Source organism: Oncorhynchus keta, unplaced genomic scaffold, assembly GCF_023373465.1.
Source record: "Oncorhynchus keta strain PuntledgeMale-10-30-2019 unplaced genomic scaffold, Oket_V2 Un_scaffold_18076_pilon_pilon, whole genome shotgun sequence".
NCBI lineage: Eukaryota > Metazoa > Chordata > Actinopteri > Salmoniformes > Salmonidae > Oncorhynchus > Oncorhynchus keta.
Genome location: NW_026290833.1, coordinates 32,789 through 47,500, shown reverse-complemented (window position 1 = coordinate 47,500; position 14,712 = coordinate 32,789). Strand labels below are relative to the sequence as shown.

The 14,712-nt window shown below is 48.3% G+C and overlaps 1 protein-coding gene and 2 long non-coding RNA genes across 17 annotated transcripts in view; 1 reads left to right on the top strand and 2 right to left on the bottom strand.

The window, feature by feature from the left end:
- The window catches only part of gatm (glycine amidinotransferase (L-arginine:glycine amidinotransferase)), a 15,443-nt gene extending 2,140 nt beyond the window's left edge, over window positions 1-13,303 (bottom strand). Inside the window, exons 1-7 of the mRNA XM_052514552.1 lie at window positions 13,112-13,303; window positions 11,576-11,797; window positions 11,137-11,332; window positions 10,740-10,930; window positions 5,301-5,438; window positions 575-739; window positions 182-245 (exon numbers count right to left, since the gene is read on the bottom strand). Coding sequence (XP_052370512.1) covers window positions 182-245; window positions 575-739; window positions 5,301-5,438; window positions 10,740-10,930; window positions 11,137-11,332; window positions 11,576-11,797; window positions 13,112-13,180 — 1,045 coding nt within the window. The 5' untranslated portion in view covers window positions 13,181-13,303. The remainder of the gene's footprint in view (window positions 1-181; window positions 246-574; window positions 740-5,300; window positions 5,439-10,739; window positions 10,931-11,136; window positions 11,333-11,575; window positions 11,798-13,111) is intronic.
- Window positions 5,439-7,264, top strand: LOC127927843 (uncharacterized). 8 transcript variants are annotated; one of them, XR_008129231.1, is made up of 7 exons: window positions 5,449-5,563; window positions 5,638-5,752; window positions 5,835-5,883; window positions 5,961-6,045; window positions 6,128-6,280; window positions 6,807-6,904; window positions 7,124-7,264. It is a non-coding gene; the product is annotated as an uncharacterized LOC127927843 (long non-coding RNA). The 8 variants fall into 8 exon arrangements; XR_008129227.1 differs by having other exon boundaries at window positions 5,803-5,883; window positions 5,933-6,045; XR_008129230.1 differs by lacking the exon at window positions 5,835-5,883 and having other exon boundaries at window positions 5,439-5,531; window positions 5,655-5,752; window positions 5,965-6,045.
- On the bottom strand, window positions 7,078-10,694 carry LOC127927842 (uncharacterized). Of its 8 annotated transcripts, none has more exons than XR_008129221.1 (4): window positions 10,675-10,694; window positions 10,437-10,475; window positions 9,762-10,000; window positions 7,078-9,062 (listed from the first exon to the last, which is right to left on the bottom strand). It is a non-coding gene; the product is annotated as an uncharacterized LOC127927842 (long non-coding RNA). The 8 variants fall into 8 exon arrangements; XR_008129220.1 differs by lacking the exon at window positions 10,437-10,475 and adding an exon at window positions 10,398-10,436; XR_008129216.1 differs by lacking the exon at window positions 10,437-10,475 and adding an exon at window positions 10,239-10,397 and having other exon boundaries at window positions 9,762-10,040.
- Window positions 13,304-14,712: the final 1,409 nt, after the last annotated feature.

Below are 14,712 nucleotides of genomic sequence, written 5' to 3'. Positions count from 1 at the left end.
ACAGGTAGATTTACTAACCAGACACTCGTAGATATCGTCACACTATCAAAAGACCACACCGACAGTGTTGAGTATGAACAAATAAGGAAGTGCTAGAAATTGGGTTGTCTTTTGTTGATTGAATTCCTAAACAACAACAACAACAACAACAACAACAACAACAACAACAACAACAACATACCATCAGGAATCAGAGGGGTTGGAGGCTTCACCACGGTCCAGCCGGCCTTCTCAAACATCTCCACCTGAAGGAGAGAAATCAGAGATGCTGTAGGTCAGACAGAGAGGTCTGTTCCCATGTCGTGTTTTATCAGCTACAGCACCGCTCCACTAGAGGGCACTGCAGGAATGTATATACAGGTGGAGAGGGCAAACTGGCCAGGAGGGTAATCTCTTCTCTCTCTCTCTCTCTCTCTCTCTCTCTCTCTCTCTCTCTCTCTCTCTCTCTCTCTCTCTCTCTCTCTCTCTCTCTCTCTCTCTCTCTCCCTCTCTCTCCTCCCATTCTCTCTTCACTCAATCCCTCTCTCTGCACCCCCCCCCCCTCTCTCTTTCTCTCTCCCTCCATCAGACTGACCTGACGACAGGGACGATCAGGGTTGGACAGCACCAGTCCCGGCCCGATGATGTTGAAGGTGGCGTCAATGTGCATGGGGTTTGGGTCCTTGAATGAGATGATGTGGACCTTGTAGTCCGGGGCAAGATGACGACGCATCCACTCAATCCCCATGTAGTTTGTAACCTGGAAATAGAGAAATAATGACTGGAATCAATCAACAATAAATTGTTTATGCATTATTAATTTAGGAATGACGTGTTTAAATGACACCTAATAATTTCTTAGTAATATCTAGTAATAACAATTAGGTATTTACCAATTGTGTTGAATTCTTCAACAGTAAGTTCCAGAAAGTACCTATTGATATCATATCATTTCCTGGTGAATACCACCAGGTAAACACCACCAGGTAAACACCACCAGGTAAACGCTTTCTGAGACATAAAGGAAAGTGTTGCATTACCCTATTCATTACCTTCACTAGTTAACACTGTGGTCCTACAGAGCACCCTATTCATTACCTTCACTAGTTAACACCGTGGTCCTACAGAGCACCCTATTCATTACCTTCACTAGTTAACACCGTGGTCCTACAGAGCACCCTATTCATTACCTTCACTAGTTAACACCGTGGTCCTACAGAGCACCCTTCACTAGTTAACACCGTGGTCCTACAGAGCACCCTTCACTAGTTAACACCGTGGTCCTACAGAGCACCCTATTCATTACCTTCACTAGTTAACACTGTGGTCCTACAGAGCACCCTATTCATTACCTTCACTAGTTAACACCGTGGTCCTACAGAGCACCCTTCACTAGTTAACACCGTGGTCCTACAGAGCACCCTATTCATTACCTTCACTAGTTAACACTGTGGTCCTACAGAGCACCCTATTCATTACCTTCACTAGTTAACACTGTAGTCCTACAGAGCACCCTATTCATTACCTTCACTAGTTAACACTGTGGTCCTACAGAGCACCCTATTCATTACCTTCACTAGTTAACACTGTGGTCCTACAGATAACCCTATTCATTACCTTCACTAGTTAACACTGTAGTCCTACAGAGCACCCTATTCATTACCTTCACTAGTTAACACCGTGGTCCTACAGAGCACCCTATTCATTACCTTCACTAGTTAACACTGTGGTCCTACAGAGCACCCTATTCATTACCTTCACTAGTTAACACCGTGGTCCTACAGAGCACCCTATTCATTACCTTCACTAGTTAACACTGTGGTCCTACAGAGCACCCTATTCATTACCTTCACTAGTTAACACCGTGGTCCGACAGAGCACCCAATTCATTACCTTCACTAGTTAACACCGTGGTCCTACAGAGCACCCTATTCATTACCTTCACTAGTTAACACCGTGGTCCTACAGAGCACCCTATTCATTACCTTCACTAGTTAACACTGTGGTCCTACAGAGCACCCAATTCATTACCTTCACTAGTTAACACTGTGGTCCTACAGAGCTGGCCCGTACGGAGGCCTCTAGACCTGTATCTAATTGTGTTAATTTGTGGCTCTGAACTCGGTCATTGACAAACTATAAAAAAGCCTCAAAGGGACTCAATGTGTTCCGTGACCCCATGACCCCGTGACCCCATGACCCCGTGATGTACACCAGTTGTCTGTTCTGTCGGCTTCTTTGCTCCAGACTGGGGATGTAATTGCAGCCAGGCAGTGGAGGGCTTCTGTTGGGGCAAGTTCTGCATCCCTATGACTATTTTGTCTCTTTATTAGGTGAACTGTAGCTACGCTGTTAAGGCCAAAGACACCTGGTCGTCCAACAGCTCATTCCAAATTCATGGGCAGTAAAATGGAGTTGGTCCCTCCTTTGCTGCTATAACAGCCTTCACTCTGCTGGGAAGGCTTTCCACTAGATGTTGGAACATTGCTGCTATAACAGCCTCGACTCTTCTGGGAAGGTTTTCCACTAGATGATGGAACATTGCTGCTATAACAGCCTACACTCTTCTGGGAAGGCTTTCCACTAGATGTTGGAACATTGCTGCTATAACAGCCTCCACTCTTCTGGGAAGGTTTTCCACTAGATGTTGGAACATTGCTGCTATAACAGCCTACACTCTTCTGGGAAGGTTTTCCACTAGATGTTGGAACATTGCTGCTATAACAGCCTCCACTCTTCTGGGAAGGCTTTCCACTAGATGTTGGAACATTGCTGCTATAACAGCCTACACTCTTCTGGGAAGGTTTTCCACTAGATGTTGGAACATTGCTGCTATAACAGCCTCCACTCTTCTGGGAAGGCTTTCCACTAGATGTTGGAACATTGCTGCTATAACAGCCTCCACTCTTCTGGGAAGGCTTTCCACTAGATGTTGGAACATTGCTGCTATAACAGCCTACACTCTTCTGGGAAGGTTTTCCACTAGATGTTGGAACATTGCTGCTATAACAGCCTCCACTGTTCTGGGAAGGCTTTCCACTAGATGTTGTAACATTGCTACTATAACAGCCTCCACTGTTCTGGGAAGGCTTCCCACTTGTTGTTGGAACATTGCTACAGGGGACTTGCTTTCATTCAGCCACAAGAGCATTAGTGAGGTCGGGCACTGATGTTGGGCGATTAGGCCTGGTTTGCAGTCAGTGTTCCAATCCCAAAGGTGTTCGATGGGGTTGAATTCAGGGCTCTGTGCAGGCCAGTCAAGTTCTTCCACACCGATCTCAACAAACCATTTCTGTATGGGCCTCGCTTTGTGCACGGAGATATTGTCATGCTGAAAGAGGAAAGGGCCTTCCCCAAACTGTTGCCACAAAGTTGGAAGCACAGAATCGTTTAGAATGTCATTGTATGCTGGAGCGTTAAGATTTACCTTCACAGGGACTAAGGGAGTCGAACCATGAAATACAGCTCCAGACCATTATTCCTCCACCAAACTTTACAGTTGGCACTATGCATTCGGGCAGGTAGCGTTCTCCTGGCATCCGCCAAACCCATATTCGTCCGTCGGACTGCCAGATGGTGAAGCGTGATTCATCACTCCAGAGAACGTGTTTCCACTACTCCACAGTCCAATGGCGGCGAGCTTTACACCCCTCCAGCTGACACTTGGCATTACCCACTGTGATCTGAGGCTTGTGTGCGGCTGCTCGGCCATGGAAACACATTTCATGAAGCTCCTGACAACAGTGCTGACGTTGCTTCCAGAGGCAGTTTGGAACTTGGTAGTGGAGTGTTGCAACCGAGGACAGATGATTTTTAAACACTACGCACTTCAGCAGTCGGTAGTCACGTTCTGTGAGCTTGTGTGGCCTACCACTTCGCGTCTGAGCCGTTGTTGCTCCTAGACGTTTCCACTTCACAATAACAGCACTCACAGTTGTTCGGGGCAGCTCTAGCGGGGCAGAAATTTTACGAACGGACTTGTTGGAAAGGTGGCATCCTATGACGGTGCCACGTTGAAAGTCACTGACCTCTTCAGTAAGGCCATACTACTGCCAATGTTTGTCTATGGAGATTGCATGTCTGTGTGCTCGATTTTTTTTTTACACCTGTCAGCAACGGGTGTGGCTGAAATCCACTCATTTGAAGGGCTGTCCACATACTTTTTTTAGATTTAAGGAGTGAACACAGTGTGACTCTATATAAGATATGTGGCATTGGGGCCTCCATACCTGACTCCTCTGGACGAACAGATCCCTGCCAGCTCTGATGAAGTCAGCGGTGTGACTCTATATAAGATATGTGGCATTGGGGCCTCCATACCTGACTCCTCTGGACGAACAGATCCCTGCCAGCTCTGATGAAGTCAGCGGTGTGACTCTATATAAGATATGTGGCATTGGGGCCTCCATACCTGACTCCTCTGGACGAACAGATCCCTGCCAGCTCTGATGAAGTCAGCAGTGTGACTCTATATAAGATATGTGGCATTGGGGCCTCCATACCTGACTCCTCTGGACGAACAGATCCCTGCCAGCTCTGATGAAGTCAGCAGTGTGACTCTATATAAGATACGTGGCATTGGGGCCTCCATACCTGACTCCTCTGGACGAACAGATCCCTGCCAGCTCTGATGAAGTCAGCAGTGTGACTCTATATAAGATACGTGGCATTGGGGCCTCCATACCTGACTCCTCTGGACGAACAGATCCCTGCCAGCTCTGATGAAGTCAGCAGTGTGACTCTATATAAGATATGTGGCATTGGGGCCTCCATACCTGACTCCTCTGGACGAACAGATCCCTGCCAGCTCTGATGAAGTCAGCGGTGTGACTCTATATAAGATATGTGGCATTGGGGCCTCCATACCTGACTCCTCTGGACGAACAGATCCCTGCCAGCTCTGATGAAGTCAGCAGTGTGACTCTATATAAGATATGTGGCATTGGGGCCTCCATACCTGACTCCTCTGGACGAACAGATCCCTGCCAGCTCTGATGAAGTCAGCAGTGTGACTCTATATAAGATATGTGGCATTGGGGCCTCCATACCTGACTCCTCTGGACGAACAGATCCCTGCCAGCTCTGATGAAGTCAGCGGTGTGACTCTATATAAGATATGTGGCATTGGGGCCTCCATACCTGACTCCTCTGGACGAACAGATCCCTGCCAGCTCTGATGAAGTCAGCGGTGTGACTCTATATAAGATATGTGGCATTGGGGCCTCCATACCTGACTCCTCTGGACGAACAGATCCCTGCCAGCTCTGATGAAGTCAGCGGTGTGACTCTATATAAGATATGTGGCATTGGGGCCTCCATACCTGACTCCTCTGGACGAACAGATCCCTGCCAGCTCTGATGAAGTCAGCGGCATCGAAGCACGGCTCGTGTTCGGTGGTGACAAACTTTCCCTGGGCAGCCAGCTTGTGTCTGTCCTCCACCGTGCGCATAGGGTAGTCCTGGAGGGGGGGCAGAGAGAGAGACAGATTAGAGAGACAGACAGGTTAGTCCTGGAGGGGGCAGAGAGAGAGACAGATTAGAGAGACAGACAGGTTAGTCCTGGAGGGGACAGAGAGAGAGACAGGTTAGAGAGACAGATTATAGAGACAGATTAGAGAGACAGACAGGTTAGTCCTGGAGGGGGGCAGAGAGAGACAGATTAGAGAGACAGACAGGTTAGTCCTGGAGGGGGCAGAGAGAGAGACAGATTAGAGAGACAGACAGGTTAGTCCTGGAGGGGGCAGAGAGAGAGACAGATTAGAGAGACAGACAGGTTAGTCCTGGAGGGGGACAGAGAGAGAGACAGATTAGAGAGACTGACAGGTTAGTCCTGGATGGGGCAGAGAGAGAGACAGGTTAGTCCTGGAGGGGGCAGAGAGAGAGACAGATTAGAGAGACAGACAGGTTAGTCCTGGAGGGGACAGAGAGAGAGACAGATTAGAGAGACTGACAGGTTAGTCCTGGATGGGGCAGAGAGAGAGACAGGTTAGTCCTGGAGGGGGCAGAGAGAGAGACAGATTAGAGAGACAGACAGGTTAGTCCTGGAGGGGGCAGAGAGAGAGACAGGTTAGTCCAGGAGGGGGCAGAAAGAGAGACAGATTAGAGAGAGAGACAGATTAGTCCTGGAGGGGCAGAGAGAGAGAGACAGATTAGAGAGAGAGACAGATTAGTCCTGGAGGGGGGGCAGAGAGAGAGACAGATTAGAGAGAGAGACAGATTAGTCCTGGAGGGGGCAGAGAGAGAGACAGGTTAGTCCAGGAGGGGGCAGAGAGAGAGACCGATTAGAGAGAGACACAGACAGGTTAGTCCTGGAGGAGGCAAAGAGAGAGACAGATTAGAGACAGGCTGGTTAGTCCTCGAGGGGGCAGAGAGAGACAGACAGGTTAGTGCTGGAGGGGGCAAAGAGAGAGACAGATTAGCGAGACAGGCATGTTAGTCCTCGAGGGGGCAGAGAGAGACAGACAGGTTAGTGCTGGAGGGGGCAAAGAGAGAGACAGATTAGCGAGACAGGCATGTTAGTCCTCGAGGGGGCAGAGAGAGACAGACAGGTTAGTGCTGGAGGGGGCAAAGAGAGAGACAGATTAGCGAGACAGGCATGTTAGTCCTCGAGGGGGCAGAGAGAGAGAGACAGACAGGTTAGTCCTCGAGGGGGCAGAGAGAGACAGTTTAGAGAGACAGACAGGTTAGTCCTGGAGGGGGCAAAGAGAGAGACAGATTAGAGAGACAGACTGGTTAGTCCTGGAGGGGGCAGAGAGGGACAGATTAGAGAGACAGACAGGTTAGTGCTGGAGGGGGAAAAGAGAGAGACAGATTAGAGAGACAGACAGGTTAGTCCTGGAGGGGGCAGAGAGAGAGACAGATTAGAGAGACAGACAGGTTAGTCATGGAGGAGGCAAAGAAAGAGACAGATTAGAGAGACAGACAGGTTAGTCCTGGAGGGGGGGCAGAGAGAGAGACAGATTAGAGAGACAGACAGGGCAGAGAGAGAGACAGATTAGAGAGAGACAGGTTAGTCCTGGAGGGGGGACAGAGAGAGAGAGACAGGTTAGAGAGACAGACAGGGCAGAGAGAGAGACAGATTAGAGAGACAGACAGGTTAGTCCTAGAGGGTGCTGAGAGACAGACAGATTAGAGAGACAGACAGGTTAGTCCTGGAGGGGGGGCAGAGAGAGAGACAGATTAGAGAGACAGACAGGGCAGAGAGAGAGACAGATTAGAGAGACAGACAGGTTAGTCCTGGAGGGGGGACAGAGAGAGAGAGACAGGTTAGAGAGACAGACAGGGCAGAGAGAGAGAGACAGGTTAGTTCTAGAGTGGGGACAGAGTGAGAGACAGATTAGAGAGACAGACAGGGCAGAGAGAGAGAGACAGGTTAGTCCTGGAGGGGGCAGAGTGAGAGACAGATTAGAGAGACAGACAGGGCAGAGAGAGAGAGACAGGTTAGTCCTGGAGTGGGGACAGAGAGAGAGACAGATTAGAGAGACAGACAGGGCAGAGAGAGAGAGACAGGTTAGTCCTGGAGTGGGGACAGAGAGAGAGACAGATTAGAGAGACAGACAGGGCAGAGAGAGAGAGACAGGTTAGTCCTGGAGTGGGGACAGAGAGAGAGACAGATTAGAGAGACAGACAGGGCAGAGAGAGAGAGACAGGTTAGTCCTGGAGTGGGGACAGAGAGAGAGACAGATTAGAGAGACAGACAGGGCAGAGAGAGAGAGACAGGTTAGTCCTGGAGTGGGGACAGAGAGAGAGACAGATTAGAGAGACAGACAGGGCAGAGAGAGAGAGACAGGTTAGTCCTGGAGTGGGGAGGGGGGTCAGACAGAGGTCAGAGACTGACTGGTTTGAACGTAGACTCAGTGATAAACAAAGTAAACATCAGTATCGGAACGATTTCTGCAACAGAGAGTTGAAGCACGAGGCAAAACTTCTCCACCGTTTTTGGCAGCCTGCAGCCGTCGCAGCAGAGTGAAGTGTGCCCGTACAGATACTCTGTGAGAGTGCATCTTCTTGCATCACACTCATATGAAATATCTTTGGTCAACCCTGCTGCTTGTGGCAATGTCACGTCGCTGAGTCTCAGTTTAAGGAGAGGTCAGAGAAACTGACAGGTTGGAGCAGGGGGGTTGATTATCTACAGCCATTAAGTTATGAGTCTCAGTTTAAGGAGAGGTCAGAGAAACTGACAGGTTGGTGCAGGGGGTTGATTATCTACAGCCATTAAGTTATGAGTCTCAGTTTAAGGAGAGGTCAGAGAAACTGACAGGTTGGCGCAGGGGGTTGATTATCTACAGCCATTAAGTTATGAGTCTCAGTTTAAGGAGAGGTCAGAGAAACTGACAGGTTGGAGCAGGGGGTTGATTATCTACAGCCATTAAGTTATGAGTCTCAGTTTAAGGAGAGGTCAGAGAAACTGACAGGTTGGAGCAGGGGGTTGATTATCTACAGCCATTAAGTTATGAGTCTCAGTTTAAGGAGAGGTCAGAGAAACTGACAGGTTGGAGCAGGGGGGTTGATTATCTACAGCCATTAAATTATGAGTCTCAGTTTAAGGAGAGGTCAGAGAAACTGACAGGTTGGAGCAGGGGGTTGATTATCTACAGCCATTAAATTATGAGTCTCAGTTTAAGGAGAGGTCAGAGAAACTGACAGGTTGGAGCAGGGGGTTGATTATCTACAGCCATTACGTTATCATGTATGAACTGTGTATCTTTAAATGGCCACATGAGTAAAATGCACACCCTGTTCTTGGGCCAAATCTCATGAGTAATACAAACACACTAAATTTGGGCCTAATCTCATGAGTAATACAAACACCATGTGTTTGGGCCTAATCTCATGGGTAATATGTCACTTATAGCATGCTATATGAGATACGGCCAAAGAACAGAGTAATCTATGCCACGTATAGTAGACGCTTTTATTCAAAGCGGTTTTACATTACAGTGAATGCATGTTTAGTATGTGATCCCTGCAGGAACAGAGACTCTGAAGTGAGTAGAGCATCTCTCGGGGGTCAGGATGACATCTGAAGTGAGTAGAGCACCTCTCGGGGGTCAGGATGACATCTGAAGTGAGTAGAGCATCTCTCGGGGTCAGGATGACATCTGAAGTGAGTAGAGCATCTCTCGGGGTCAGGATGACATCTGAAGTGAGTAGAGCATCTCTCAGGGACATCTGAAGTCAGGATGACATCTGAAGTGAGTAGAGCACCTCTCGGGGGGATCAGGATGACATCTGAAGTGAGTAGAGCACCTCTCGGGGTCAGGATGACATCTGAAGTGAGTAGAGCACCTCTCGGGGTCAGGATGACATCTGAAGTGAGTAGAGCACCTATCGGGGTCAGGATGACATCTGAAGTGAGTAGAGCACCTATCGGGGTCAGGATGCCAGGATGCCATCTGAAGTGAGTAGAGCATCTCTCGGGGTCAGGATGACATCTGAAGTGAGTAGAGCACCTCTCGGGGTCAGGATGACATCTGAAGTGAGTAGAGCATCTCTCGGGGTCAGGATGACATCTGAAGTGAGTAGAGCACCTCTGACATCTGAAGGGGGCATCAGGATGACATCTGAAGTGAGTAGAGCACCTCTCGGGGGTCAGGAGGACATCTGAAGTGAGTAGAGCACCTCTCGGGGGTCAGGATGACATCTGAAGTGAGTAGAGCACCTCTCGGGGTCAGGATGACATCTGAAGTGAGTAGAGCACCTATCGGGGGTCAGGATGCCATCTGAAGTGAGTAGAGCATCTCTCGGGGTCAGGATGACATCTGAAGTGAGTAGAGCACCTCTCGGGGGTCAGGATGACATCTGAAGTGAGTAGAGCATCTCTCGGGGGTCAGGATGACATCTGAAGTGAGTAGAGCACCTCTCGGGGGTCAGGATGACATCTGAAGTGAGTAGAGCACCTCTCGGGGTCAGGAGGACATCTGAAGTGAGTAGAGCACCTATCGGGGGTCAGGATGCCATCTGAAGTGAGTAGAGCATCTCTCGGGGGTCAGGATGACATCTGAAGTGAGTAGAGCACCTCTCGGGGGTCAGGATGACATCTGAAGTGAGTAGAGCATCTCTCGGGGTCAGGATGACATCTGAAGTGAGTAGAGCACCTCTCGGGGGTCAGGATGACATCTGAAGTGAGTAGAGCACCTATCGGGGGTCAGGATGACATCTGAAGTGAGTAGAGCACCTATCGGGGGTCAGGATGCCATCTGAAGTGAGTAGAGCACCTCTCGGGGTCAGGATGACATCTGAAGTGAGTAGAGCACCTCTCGGGGTCAGGATGACATCTGAAGTGAGTAGAGCATCTCTCGGGGGTCAGGATGACATCTGAAGTGAGTAGAGCACCTCTCGGGGGTCAGGATGACATCTGAAGTGAGTAGAGCACCTCTCGGGGGTCAGGAGGACATCTGAAGTGAGTAGAGCACCTCTCGGGGTCAGGAGGACATCTGAAGTGAGTAGAGCACCTCTCGGGGTCAGGAGGACATCTGAAGTGAGTAGAGCACCTCTCGGGGTCAGGATGACATCTGAAGTGAGTAGAGCACCTCTCGGGGGTCAGGATGACATCTGAAGTGAGTAGAGCACCTCTCGGGGGTCAGGAGGACATCTGAAGTGAGTAGAGCACCTCTCGGGGGTCAGGATGACATCTGAAGTGAGTAGAGCACCTCTCGGGGGTCAGGATGACATCTGAAGTGAGTAGAGCACCTCTCGGGGGTCAGGATGACATCTGAAGTGAGTAGAGCATCTCTCGGGGGTCATGTAGCACCTACCTGATCGTACAGCTCATCAGACATGGTGGGTTTTGGGGGGGTGGTCCACTTGGCACCCTTTCTGAAGTACTCCTTGATGAGGGGTCTGTAGGCCCGGTACTCAAAGAAGCGGGACCTCCAGGCCATGGGAGCCTCGATAATCTCATTCCCCACCACCATGAGGATGTCTCTGGGCATGGCAGCATACAAGCCTGGGTGGAGGAGAGGAGAGGAGACATGTTAGAGACACACAGGTTGTTTTTTTACTCAATGCTCAGGTGGTGAATATTCTATCAAACAATCAATAATTCAACCAAACAACCAATCAATTAACCAACCAATCAATTAACCAACCAATCAATTAACCAACCAACCAATCAATTAACCAACCAATCCCGTAGCGCTCCCCTCTGCCTACCAGTAGAGGTGAAGTCTGGAGTGTTGTACTCAAAGGACCAGTCCATGGGTTCAGGTCTCTGGACTGTAACTCCCTCCATGCGGAGAATATTGCACATTTCTTCAATCTCAGCAACGGCTTTCTTCAAGTGGTCCTCAGGAAAGCTTTGGCCCCCATACTTCTGGTAGAAGGGCCAATGCTTCTCATATGTGTTAGCCTGTTGAAAAAATACATCAATATGGGTTCTTCATTCATTCATTTATTTTGAAGGATTTATATGTGATTTGAGCAGGTGAGTCCCATTAAAGATTTGAATGTATTTGGCAAGGAAGCTGTTGCTATTTGCAATAGGCTCAATGCAATAATAATATATTTTTATATTTATTGTTCATTGCATCTTAGTTTAAACGTAGTGTAGATTTGTTCTACATAATTGTGAGTCCTGACTTGATGACCTCACCTTGACCTCTACTGTGAAAGGAGGGACGCGCGCGTTCTCGGCGCGGCCTACGATCACCTCTTCGAGCGGGTCCCATTCGTTGTAGGCGCAGACAGGACACTCCTGTCGCTCAGGCTCATTGACGGCGTCCTCCTCCAGGGCGCGTTGCGGCTGCGCGGCAGCAGCGGAACTCGAGTAGCTCTGGAACGCGCCCTGCACCCAGCCTGTCATGGCGCGGCCGAGCTGCGGGAAGATGAGCAGCTGCGTCAGTATCATCTGCTCACATGTCACGGTGTGGTCACACATTACATGTAATGTTTAGAATGACAGGAAATGCCTCATGGCAAAATGTGTACAATAGCATCATATTAGCTATAAAACTGCAAATGTTTATCTTTGCCCCATAGCAGAATGTGCCGCATTGTAGGAAATTAGTTGTTTTCTCCCCCAAAAAAATCCTTAATCATGTTTCGCTCAGACCTTGCGGGGCGCGAAACTGCGGTATGCCACTGGGTCACACTGCTGGCTACGCAACGCAACGCAACACGTGATTACAGGGCCATTCACAGGTTTACCATATAACATCTTATAATCCAATTGATTAAGATGTTAACCTTCCAACAGATGTGGATTTGTTTTATATATTTTTCCAATCAGTAGTTGAACTGAGGTGATTCTTCAAGTCCTGACCATGATAACTATGGTTTAGAGATAAGTCGACCAAGGACTAACCTGTTAGCTTAATCTCTTGCAGTAAGCCTTATCATACACATTCGACACAAAGACCGATGCATTACAAGGCCAATAGGAAAAGCATTGGTCAATATAAGGTGTTAAAGCCTAACGGAGCTGTGTTAGATATGGACTATTGGTTTTGGGTCAAGGTGCGCTTGATAAACGCACTTATCTCGGTTGGAGGTCTGATTTCAAGGGGCCAGTGAGGGCATGCGCAGCTCTCCGTGTCAGTGGGTTCAGGAAGGGCCCGCAACAGCTGTCCACTGTCATTCACGCGCAAAAATTTGCTGCCGGACACACGTCTCTCTCTTACACATTTCCAAATAAAGTAGAAACGTTCTCTTCCAATAAATACATAGGTTCGTGTTTTAATTTCTGTAGCAATTTTTGCCTTCTACTTCGTGCAGAAGGAATTGACTTAATTCACAATTCCAGAGAACAGCATGCGAAATTCTTGAGTAACGCAAGAAATGGCTGCTATATTCGTTTTATTTGAAACAAAAACTCGCCTATGTGCGGACAAAATCAATTAATGAAAGAAAATAACATGCTTTTTGATTGGTAGGCCTAGATTTAATTGAGTATTTTGCTGTGAAATAAGGTGTAAAAAATAGCCTATTCATTTTATTTTAAAGAATTATGTTCAAAGTAATCAGAAGAAACTCAATTAATAACAAAATAATATTATAATTGTAAAAAACTTAAATTAAATGTGTTCACAGCCAACAGCTGTTTGCCGCAGCTGCGCTTTCCTTGAGACTCGCCACATTTTATGATTTTGTACATTTCTGAATAAAGAAAAAACAGGAACTAAATACCAACCATAGATCCGATCAGATGGGCGGCCTCGGCCCCCCTGCTACCTCCTCTGAGACACCTGACTCGCAGCATTGTCCGACCTGATAATGGTGATGGCTATTTGGGATATTCTAGCGGCGGGCGGCTTCGCGGCAGGACAAGATCCACCTGAATGTCAGGAGTTCTGAGAATGAATGGAAGACCCCTCGCGTTCTGATGCCTTTTTATATCCGCTCGCAGGGCGCCTCGAGGCATTGGGACAAGTTGTGGGGGGCAGTCAACGTGACCTGAGAAAAATGTTCCCTGAAATTCTACACCTTACGCCAGCACATTCTTATCAGTCGCACACCCAATCTCTCCCACACAAATGGAAGAAAGTAACGCAACTGGCTTATTCGTTTCATACATGGTTTTCAGTCACATCTGAAACGTTCCAGACAGCTTGCAAACCCCCCCAAAAAAAAATAGCAAAATTAATAACATTTGCATATCATTATTCAATGATGATATGATTAAACCTATTGCCTGAACAAGGGGATTGAGACATTTCTGAGATAATTGCATGATGTTTCAAAACAGGGCAGATTAGCATTTGTATGTCGTTGTGTTTTACTGTAAAATAAATCAATTCAACTATGTGATTTAGAACCTGTTGATGGAACAGAGGCCATGTGTGGGACACTGCACTAGTGATAACATGATGCAGGCTACAGGAGGTGGGACACTGCACTAGTGATAACATGATGCAGGCTACAGGACGTGGGACACTGCACTAGTGATAACATGATGCAGGCTACAGGAGGTGGGACACTGCACTAGTGATAACATGATGCAGGCTACAGGAGGTGGGACACTGCACTAGTGATAACATGATGCAGGCTACAGGAGGTGGGACACTGCACTAGTGATAACATGATGCAGGCTACAGGAGGTGGGACACTGCACTAGTGATAACATGATGCAGGCTACAGGAGGTGGGACACTGCACTAGTGATAACATGATGCAGGCTACAGGAGGTGGGACACTGCACTAGTGATAACATGATGCAGGCTACAGGAGGTGGGACACTGCACTAGTGATAACATGATGCAGGCTACAGGAGGTGGGACACTGCACTAGTGATAACATGATGCAGGCTACAGGATGTGGGACACTGCACTAGTGATAACATGATGCAGGCTACAGGAGGTGGGACACTGCACTAGTGATAACATGATGCAGGCTACAGGAGGTGGGACACTACACTAGTGATAACATGATGCAGGCTACAGGAGGTGGGACACTGCACTAGTGATAACATGATGCAGGCTACAGGAGGTGGGACACTGCACTAGTGATAACATGATGCAGGCTACAGGAGGTGGGACACTGCACTAGTGATAACATGATGCAGGCTACAGGAGGTGGGACACTGCACTAGTGATAACATGATGCAGGCTACAGGAGGTGGGACACTGCACTAGTGATAACATGATGCAGGCTACAGGAGGTGGGACACTGCACTAGTGATAACATGATGCAGGCTACAGGAGGTGGGACACTGCACTAGTGATAACATGATGCAGGCTACAGGAGGTGGGACACTGCACTAGTGATAACATGATGCATGCTACAGGAGGTTATG